This window comes from Egretta garzetta, unplaced genomic scaffold (genome assembly GCF_000687185.1).
Source record: "Egretta garzetta isolate BGI_Z169 unplaced genomic scaffold, ASM68718v1 scaffold53, whole genome shotgun sequence".
NCBI classification, from domain to species: domain Eukaryota; kingdom Metazoa; phylum Chordata; class Aves; order Pelecaniformes; family Ardeidae; genus Egretta; species Egretta garzetta.
In genome coordinates this window covers 1,725,240-1,735,422 of record NW_009259312.1, presented here as the reverse complement: position 1 = coordinate 1,735,422, position 10,183 = coordinate 1,725,240, and the positions used below count along the sequence as shown (strand labels likewise).

Here is a 10,183-nt window from a genome sequence, read left to right as displayed (position 1 = left end):
AATCCCAATTTTTTTAATACTTTGGGTTTTTTTAAATGAAAAAGCTTATGCTTAATTCTGGAAGTTCAGTTAATGAGAGATTCTTAAGATAAAAAGTAAAGAATTGGAGAGGGTAGAGGATCTTGAAGATTAGTAATTGCTCTGCCATGTTTCTTATATAGCTCAGTAGTGCAATTCTTTTTGCAGCAGTTGAGCAGTGCTGTTTGTTCAGAAGTCTGTAGTAAAATTCAGTGACAGTTGGTGAACAAGTATCAATGCCATTACAGCTGATAGTCTCAACAGACTGAATAAGGATCATTTTGTAAAGGGCACAGCATTCGTATTTCTACAGAGTACTATAGCTAGACTGCGGAGTAACTTCTGGGAAAAAAACCCTTCTCCATCCCTCTCTTGACTTCATGTGATCTGGGACATTGCCATATTTCCACATTTCAGTCTTCCAGTGTTAAAAAGCTTTTCATCAGCACCCAGACATACTTTAGCATAGCCTAAAAATTAACCAGGTTCTGTAATTGCTCTACATACTCTGTGTATGTACTGCCTGACATAAGACACCTGGCCTAGGGGGGTGAGCTGAGCTAGTTTCAGCGATACCCTTGGTGTTCCCCACCCAGATAAAGCAAATTTATTTGATCATCTATAAATAGTCCTGCAAACAACAGAGACTTCCTTAAGCTGTGGAAAAAAAACAAATAAGAGGCTGTGTTAAAGGAGCTGACTCTAAATTTATTCTTCTGGATTGTCAGGCCCTTGCTATTTGTTCTACAGTGCTGCAGACTTAATTTATTTCAGTACTTTACTTTCATTCTTTACCTATAACAATGTAAAAGCATCAGCGATGGCAGTTGTGATTGTCTCACTTGTACTTGCATTACTAAAGTGAATTAACTGCTCTGATCTGTAACCGTTCCATCATGGCAATTAAAACCAGCTCCAGCTGTCATGTATTCTGACAGCTGTCTTTGAAAGGGTATTCTCAGTGGAAATTCATTCTTGTGAAACTTGTTTCATTTGATTACTTGCAAAAGCCATGTTTTGTCTGCTTTCTGATGGTAAGAAAAAAAATGTAACAGCTTCAGCAGGTAGAACGAGGCAAGAGTTTCAAATAGGCTCAGCACTCACAGCTGGGAAAACCTTTTCAAAGATTTTTGGTACTCTCTTGAAAACCTATCATATAATACTTATTACCTTGTGCTAAAATAGCTCCAGGTCACTGAGCTTTGAAAGCAGTGAGTTTGTTACTTGTGTCACTAATTCTGCTTCTGTGGTGCTTCCTGCTACTGTTTCACGTACACATTTATTTTTAACAGGTTTTCTCTTTTAGAAGTAAACTGGTAAAATGTCTTGCTTAATTTCTGTATCCTTGTAGGTCACAGGGGTGGATAAGGCAGATCCAGCCAACAGAGGAGTCAGCATTAGTACCAAAGGAAAAACAGCTTTTCGCTTCACGGAGGTTAGAGATTTTGAACAGCTTGTGGCAAAGCTCAGAATGAAATGCAATGCAACTTCAAGTCCACAACACATCGTAAATACAGAGGTAACTGCTCTGCTAATTCTGATTTCTTAGTATCTGCTCCTAGGAATAAGGTTGTGTAGTTTTACTAAGAGTTCACATATCATTGTCAGTATTTTGCTGTGTATTTAAGCCTGAATCTAGACACAAGGTGGGTAACAATGTCTGCCGTACCTCTAGATTTCAGGTTGTTTAAATTTCTTTTTTCTCTAAAAAATCATGTTCCAATCTCTCACTTTCAGACCCTTTACATTAAAGCAAAAGTCTACCACTGTGATATAAAATTAGTGTAGCTGTGTCCTTTTTTGCCAGGTGACTATTTGACTCAGGAAGTTGATGGAATGATTGTAAGGTTGTTTCCAGATGTGAAGAAATCTGCATGTGTAGTTTCATGCATGAGAAATAAGAAAGCAATGATAAAACATCCCTAACAAGCATTACTTACTATAGTTGCTGTATCTCTTCCCTGAAGATTTTCCACTGAAAAAAAATTAAATAGAATCAGCTGGACTAGCCTCTAAAATGACAGTTGTTAACAGTGGAGAAATGTATAAGTAAATGCCTTTTGGTAGAAAATAGCATATCAGCAAAATCTCTATCTTGATATTTTGATTAAGGGTTAAAAGGCAGAAATGAGTAATAAAAGCAAGATAGTTTGATATCAGCAGAAATGCTCAGCTAATAAGGGTACAGCACAGCCCTGAGAGACCTGAGAGGTAAGGTCTGCTGCTCAGGGGCATTCCCTTCTAGATTACCGTATTTCAGGTTGTATCTGCATTATGTTGACATACCATGCTAAGTCACGTGTCTCTGGTTCTAAGGTGTGGAAAAATAAATAACTCTTGTGCCGATATGAAAGAGAATGTGTTAAACAGTGGTGCTACTGTGAATGCATTCTGGTTTGGGTTCTTTTACTTTGTTTTCCACCACTGAAAAACAATCCAAGCTCTAATGCAGGTTTTTAAATGCTCTCAGTATTTCTGTGTAGTTCAGTACATGGCTCCTTTAAATTAATGTTTTTCTTTTGACTTCAGTGGTGATGGATGGTCAGGCCTTCCTATCTATTACAGTTCTCATTGTGAATATTTGTCATTTAATAATTAAGTTTTTGTCCTTTCATAATTAAGTTTTTGACTGTAGAGAGGGATTTTTTTCAAGTGAAGCCTCCTAAAAACCCAGCTGTGCAGAGCAGGGATTGCTGTTTTTCATTTATTTTGGAAGTCTGGCACCTGTAACTTAATCTCATAAACAATGATGCTCTAGAAGCAAAATAGGTTTCTGCTATCAGTGCTGCTTCTTGAAGGATTGTTTGGCATTTCTAACCACCACTGTTAATTTTTTTTTTTTTCAAGGTTGCAGCTAGTTCTGCCTCCGACAGTCCAAAGGATTTTGATGCAGGATCATCAAAGATGGGCCAGAGAGATAACAGCAAAACTGTCAGTACAGAAGCCCTGATGACTGTCTACCATCCTCAGGATGCTGAGAATCTAGACTCTAAAATGGTATGGATAAAATGGCCATCAGGTTTTGGAATCTAATTGTAAAGGACTGAAGTGTATTCAAAATGTATTCCAGAAAGGCTGCTGATTTCCTCTGGGGCTTTGCCAGTCTTCTTTCATCTGCATTTTCTGTGTTTGGAGTCCACAGGGTGCTTCTTTATGGCTCCATTCCATTTTCTGCCCATCTTGTTTAATAATGATATGCCTTATCTTCATGGAGCTAATTCCTCCTGCTCTTCCACCCCTCAGGGAAGAGTTGGCTGTTTGTTTTGTGATAGCAAACGTGTTTCATATCTATCTGAATTGTCAAGATACAAAGTCACTGCAAACTCTTTGGGAGCAAGGAGAATGTTATCAAGAAACTGACTTAATTTCTTCCTTGCTTCGTTCTTCTGCACTTCTGTCTAACAAAGTTACACTCCGGAGAATTATTCTTTAATTTTTTCTGCAGTAGGATGTCCTATTTTTGCTTCTCCATAGTGTGTGCAAGAAGACAGAAAGGTTTTATTTTAAAATTAAGTCTTTCAGCAAAACTGGGTAAATTAATATATGGAATTTTTGTATTAGAAATATCAGAAAATAAACACCCTTTGGGCAGGAAAAAAGGGAATTCAGATTTTTAAGTATGTTAGTATAAGTGCCTTTTATAGTATGTTGAACAAAAGTGGACAAAATCTACTTTTCCTTTTGGCACCTTTATGTGATTTAACAATGTTAAATCTTACTGCTGCACGCACATAAAATGTAGTGGCAATGTTCACCCTGTCTCAGCCCTGGAGCCTCACATGAGCTGGAGCATCTGATCACCTGAAGCTTTGCTTCAGAGAAACTGAATTGCATTATCAATAGTTTATTAGTAATCTTGTACTTTACGAAAGATCTGTTTCACTGTTTCTACTATCTCCGCTTCCTTATACTCTGCAGGTAAAATGCCTGTGACTTCAGTTTAGTCTGAATGGGGAATTCTTGCCAGTTTTCATTCTGTGAAGCAGGTTTTACTTACATGGCTGGTCCTACTGAAGTTCAGATGCATACACTGTCATCTTCTATGGTGACAGAAATTGCTAGTTTGTAAAAATCTTCCATCTTATGGATAAATATTTGATTAAATGTAAAACCTATATGGGCATAAATCTTTTCAGCTGTTAGTTCCCCTCTGTAATCCAACTAGACTTCATTCTCCTGCATTTTTCTCTGATTATTGATTCTCTCCTAGTGCTATTTGGAGATCATGTAAATTGAGGAAAGATTGAGAAGCTGTGGGAGAATAATGACACCAATGTCATGCCATCCCTCTGTGTGCTTTCCACCGTTTGTAGCCATTCTGTTCCAAATCTGTCAACTAATACAATGCAACAAAGCATGATGAATCAAAAAAAGGAAGCAACCTGTTTTTCCTGTTGAATTCCTATGGGATACTAATTCATCTGTAACAGAGTTAGTACATTTTTATTGCTGTTAACAAAGAACAGTTCATAGATGTGTTGAAAGTATGTTAATTTATCTGAATAATTAAGCAGGTATCTGTGACGGTGACTTGACTTCACAAATAATCACTTGCTTGATTTCATTGTGCCGTCATGGCCAAATCCGTTTTCTCATAGTTCGTTTGTTAGAGCTCTCAAATTAGCACAGAGAAACCCACCACCACACATAATCAGTCTGAACCTTCTCTGCTTTTCCTCGTTGTCTTTTCTACTGCTTTCATTCTGTTTCATCTTTTTTCCTTCTTCTATTGATTTGCCTTTTACCGAGAAAATATCACTCTGTTTATCACAAAGCAGCAACAAAAAATGGGATATTTTAAAATTGGCCCAAGTTACAACAAGCAGATTTATTTGTGTGTATGTACGTATCATACAAACATATGTATATGTTTTTATATATATATAAAACATGGAAATAATGAAAAAGAATCTTACAGGAGGAAGTTTTAAAGCACCTCTATTTTTTTTGCTATAGGAATGATATCAAATGTTGAATTTTCTTATGCATTATGCTGGCAATGCGTTTTTTGAAAACCTCAGGAGAACTATGATGGCAGAATTTGTCTGCACAGTTGCACCTTGCACTGGTTAGCTCTCTTATTGCTTTACCACTGTTCATTCACTCCCTTTAAGTCCCTAGTACTTCATGGTCCTTTAATAATAAAGTAGATTTTGCTGATGTGGTGTCAAAGTTGCAAACGGTTCAATCTAGAGGTAACAAATAGGGCTGTCTACCTGTTGATTAAAAAAAAAAATGTTTAGTAGAATAGTGAACAATAAAGCATGACAGATGGTGAGGACTTCATTTAAAATTAAAATCCAGCTTGCATGCAGTTATTGCTGTTTACAGGTTGGAATCATTCTCAAGTGGGAAGTAAGGAAAAAGTTTAATTTAGGAATGTCTTGAAAAAGGTGAAAGGGAGTGATTGTTTGCTGTCTTAATACAGCAACAAGGGGGGTTCAAGTGAAGTTAGAAGGTGGCAGGTTTGTCTGGGTTCAGAAGGCAATTTTCAGGGAAAAATCTGTTGTGTGTTGTTAAATCCAGGAGATTGCCTCTGCTGAGGAGGTGCCAGTGCTTCTATTTGCTGGAGGATGGAAGAGGGTTTTGGAGATGTTTGCTTGACCTTACTGTCCTGTGGCACTTGCTGCTGGTTTCTGTCAGATGGGATACTGGATTAGATTTAACTTTTGTCTGATCTGGTACAGACATTCTTGTAATAATGTACTTTAAAGAATAGTAGGTCATGTAGGAGATTGCATTACGTGCCAAACTTACACTATGTACAGGTTAGATTTTGCTCTGATTTGCATCAGCATTCATTTAATGTATCAATATGGGTGCCGATGCTGCCAGTTTATATATAAATATAACTGAGGGCAAATTTTGGTTCTGTTCTCTGAAACATGAGGAAGATCTTCCAGTATACTTAATGCTTGTTGTCTTCTGCTTTTCATAGTTGAAAGAAAAAATGAAAGAACAGTCCTGGAACATCCTCTTTGTCGAACGTGGACATGGTGTCAGTATGTTTCGAACAAAGAAGACTCGAGACCTAGTTGTAAGAGGGATCCCGGAGGCATTAAGAGGAGAGCTCTGGCTACTCTTCTCAGGTATTGCATAGCAAGTATAATTGATTAATTTTGTGGACTTTAATGTATGGATGTTCTAGTTACGGACTGAACCTAGTCTTGAAAAAAACGCACTTACCAACTTATCCAAATCTTTCTGAAGACACTTCAAAATGCCTTTGTCTATTTTTTTTGTTTTACATTGATTCAAACCAAACCTGCATCTCCTTCTTTTACAAAAAACTCAACTGAAAAATAATGATAAGAATACGTGCTGTTCCAGGGGACAGTCAGTTTCAGCAAAGCCTCTTTACTTGCTAAAAAGAAAAGCATGTTAGTGGGACTGTTTCAATTGTTTTGATTTAAGCTTTCTGAGAGGATAGCATTATCAGCCACACACACAAAAAATGTTTTTCTGGCAGAAAATTTGGCCACAGTTATTGGCAGCTCTTTGCTATGTGCTGTTGCTTGGTTTAACGAGCAAGATGTACAGCAATTGTGGACTTTCTTACACATATGGGATCTCTTGCCAAAGCTCCGAATGTGCTTTTGTGGCTTTCTTCTGTAGAACACACCTGGGTCAGAACACTTAACTTGAGGAAATGGAGGCCCAGGGAATTAAGACACTGCTTTACAGCACCTCTGTGCGCTTTCTATTCCCATTTCACTGAAACACTTAGAAAAACAGCAGCCACTGACTTGATCAGGGTCATGCAGGAAGCCTGTGTCAGATTCAGAAAAGGGGCTGCAGATTTTGAGGAACCACCCAGGACCTTATCTCTTATGGCTGTACTCGCTGTGTTCCCTTGGGCAGAGCTTTCTGCTGTTCCAGAGGATCTGTTTATCATAACAAATGTGTTTTGTGCTCTTCATTCAGCCAGTTCCTTTTGAGGACATGTGAACATGGATTTGTCTTTGCCAGTGTTCTTTGAGCGTTTACATGGGCATTTATGCTTCTGTTACCAGGCTGGTATCTTTGTCTTGGAAGGTGTTGACATAAAAGTTATGGAATTAATTAGGTAAATGGCAGTCCTTTGCCTAGTTTATTCTAGTCTGTTCCCAGCTCTACAAATGGAAAGGTATTGTGTTTGCCAGAAAACTTGGGCAAAACTGTAGATTAAAGGAAGCTTTTTTTTTCCCCTCTCCCTCCAATGAAACAAAAAAGTAAGTCAAAATCAACTTTGTAATGGAAAGTGACTTAGATTTCTTCCAGGCTTTATTTTATTTTGCTTTTCTGTTTCCATTTCAGAGTGATTCCATTGATTTCAGTAGAATTACTCTGATAAATTACTGCAGTAACATCTGGAGATTTGTGAGGTACCTCAGTAGTCACCAAAAATTTTTATACAAATTGCAGACAATCATGTAGATACTTTACTGTTGTCCTCTAATACTGTGCAATACAATGTATCGGCAGGTGCTGTAAATGATATGGCATCCAACCCTGGTTATTATACTGAGTTGGTGGAAAAGTCCTTAGGAACGTGCACTTTAGCTACTGATGAAATTGAACGAGATTTACGTCGCTCCTTACCTGAACATCCTGCTTTTCAAAGTGACACAGGAATTTCTGCACTCAGGAGAGTTCTTACAGCTTATGCATACAGGAATCCTCAAATTGGATATTGTCAGGTACAGCAGTTTTGAGACTCTTAGTGTTGGCTGTCTAAATATTAGCTCACGATGGCAGTAAAGTGGCACCTCATAAATTCAATCACATGTAATGGTTTCTTGCTCAGTGGTTCACTCACTTTGCTCATATCATCCCACTATGTAACATGAGTTTTTACATTGTACTTGAATTTGTTGATAAATGCTGTAATGCCCACTTCATATATGCCTTTGCATTCTTAGTAGACTTTTAGCACTTACAAATATTTTTGTGTAGTTTAAATACTGTGCTCTGTATTTAATAATATAGAGGTAAAAGTCTTATACTAGATATGGCTGTATGTTACCCTAGCACTCAAAAAACGTGCTTTCAGAAATACAAATTTTAGCAACTGACGACAGTTGTGCAGTTGTGTTTTCATCATCTTTCCTTGTAAATGCTTCCTTTCCTGTTTGAATGTTACAGGCAATGAATATTTTGACATCAGTACTTCTGCTGTATGCTAAAGAGGAGGAAGCATTCTGGCTTTTGGTTGCTGTGTGTGAAAGGATGCTACCCGACTATTTCAATCGTCGAATCATTGGTAACATCCATCTGTCTTTTTATCTTATCTAGAATTGAATGTAAATGATCATTCATTAAGAACAAATGTAAGGAATGAGCTGAAGGCTGAACAGTGGAGAGAAACTGTTGCATTTGGTTCAGTATTGTGAGGAAAAAAAAAGGAAATTACAGAGAACATCCCAAGACTCCTCCTTAAGCAGGAGAGGATATGATTTTTGGATATTGTCATTACTCCAGGCATAACTACTCAGGAGGTAGTCAATTAGACTATTATACTGTTCTTTTGGAATTATAACTGCAATTCATACTATTTATTTGAAACTCAGTCAGCTTAAATAAAGGAAAGAGTCTAGACTTACTCCTTGATCTCATACGCAAGTACGCGTATATGCTAGAAGAAAATTGGATGTGGAGTTTCTCTCTAATTGCAGAGAGCGTGTATCGGCTGTCAGGAGAATCATTGGAAGTAGCCACGTACCCACAAAAGTGCTAACAGACTTTACAGCACGCAGCAAGACTCTGGACCCGTGCACGGCTTCCAGCATAGGGAACAGAGCCAGTGGTTCCATGCAGCTAGGCTTGTGTTTGCTTTTATGACAAAGTTCCATTAGGAGAGGGGCTTGATTTCTGGCCGGTGCTCTGAGAAAAGTATTAAGATTTGGGTGGTGGTTTTGTTATCCTTTTTCTGCAGGTGCCTTGGTAGATCAGGCAGTATTTGAGGAGCTCATCAGGGTTCATCTGCCTCAGTTGACAGACCACATGACGGACATGACTTTTTTCTCCTCGGTCTCTCTCTCCTGGTTCCTTACCCTTTTTATCAGTGTGCTGCCTATTGAAAGTGCAGTCAATGTGGTGGACTGTTTCTTCTATGATGGAATAAAGGCAATCTTGCAGCTGGGCCTCGCAGTGCTGGAATACAACATGGAGAAATTGCTGACTTGCAAGGATGATGCTGAAGCAGTCACTGTTCTCAACAGGTATAAGTGTAACTGTTATTCTTACGAGCTGCGTAGCAGCTGCTATAATTGCAATTAGATAAGTCATACTGGGGCAGCTGAAAAGACATCTGGCCAAGACTTCCAAAGGCTTCAGAGGAATTAAGTGTTCATCTCAGGCCGAAATTCTGGAAGGGGTGGCTGGAAAGTGTGCCTGGATTCTCTGAAAATCCCATCCTCCATTGAAGTTCTTCTAAAACCATTGCCATTTTGTGGTTTTAAAGTGAAAGTAACGGAGGTTTTCCTGGAATATATATCGCTTATAGAAGCTGGCTTTCCTTAATGATGAGGTAATCTAGAGCACACTAAGACTGTTCCAAACAGTTCGGGCATCAACTTCCTGACAACGTATTCTACAGGTCGGTTCTTGTCATATAGGCTACTGGCTCCTCTGCTAATGGCTTGAAATAGAAATAAGACCAAAAAAAAGTGATGAGGACAATCATGACCAGATGTTTGTTCTATATTAACATTTGAAGAATAAATTCAAATATGCAACATAAAGTGCATTTTAAACTTACGTATTGCAAGCAAAACTTGCACCGTTTTTGCTTTGCTACCTACCTCAATTCTGTTGTTGCTGCTGTGATTGTGTATCATGGAGTATTAAGACAGCAAAATTACTGTGCTAGAGGAGTCACCAAGTTATGACTGTTAAGAACTGATAATAAGAATTTCCTTTTAGTGAGACTTCTAAATGTTGTGTGTTTGAATAGGGTAGGAGCTACAGAATTAATGAGGAGAATGTAATTTTCATTGTAAGAGACCATGCAGCCTGGTATTTATTGTAAAACCTATCTGTACTCATTTAAATATTTACCACTTAAAAAACCTAACAGTAAGAGCACATTCACCCAGTTCAAATACATTAAAATTTAAAATCTAGGAGTGCAGTGAAATTTTAATTTTCACTTGAGCCAAACAAGCTGCTGTTTCCACTTGACACC

General features: G+C 38.0%; 1 protein-coding gene across 1 annotated transcript in view; it reads left to right on the top strand.

Moving 5' to 3' along the window:
- The window catches only part of TBC1D8B (TBC1 domain family member 8B), a 32,166-nt gene that overhangs the window by 8,174 nt on the left and 13,809 nt on the right, over positions 1 to 10,183 (top strand). The window contains exons 6-11 of the mRNA XM_035891944.1: positions 1,370 to 1,537; positions 2,866 to 3,015; positions 5,957 to 6,107; positions 7,483 to 7,697; positions 8,143 to 8,260; positions 8,933 to 9,218. Of these exons, the coding sequence (XP_035747837.1) occupies positions 1,370 to 1,537; positions 2,866 to 3,015; positions 5,957 to 6,107; positions 7,483 to 7,697; positions 8,143 to 8,260; positions 8,933 to 9,218 (1,088 nt within the window). The remainder of the gene's footprint in view (positions 1 to 1,369; positions 1,538 to 2,865; positions 3,016 to 5,956; positions 6,108 to 7,482; positions 7,698 to 8,142; positions 8,261 to 8,932; positions 9,219 to 10,183) is intronic.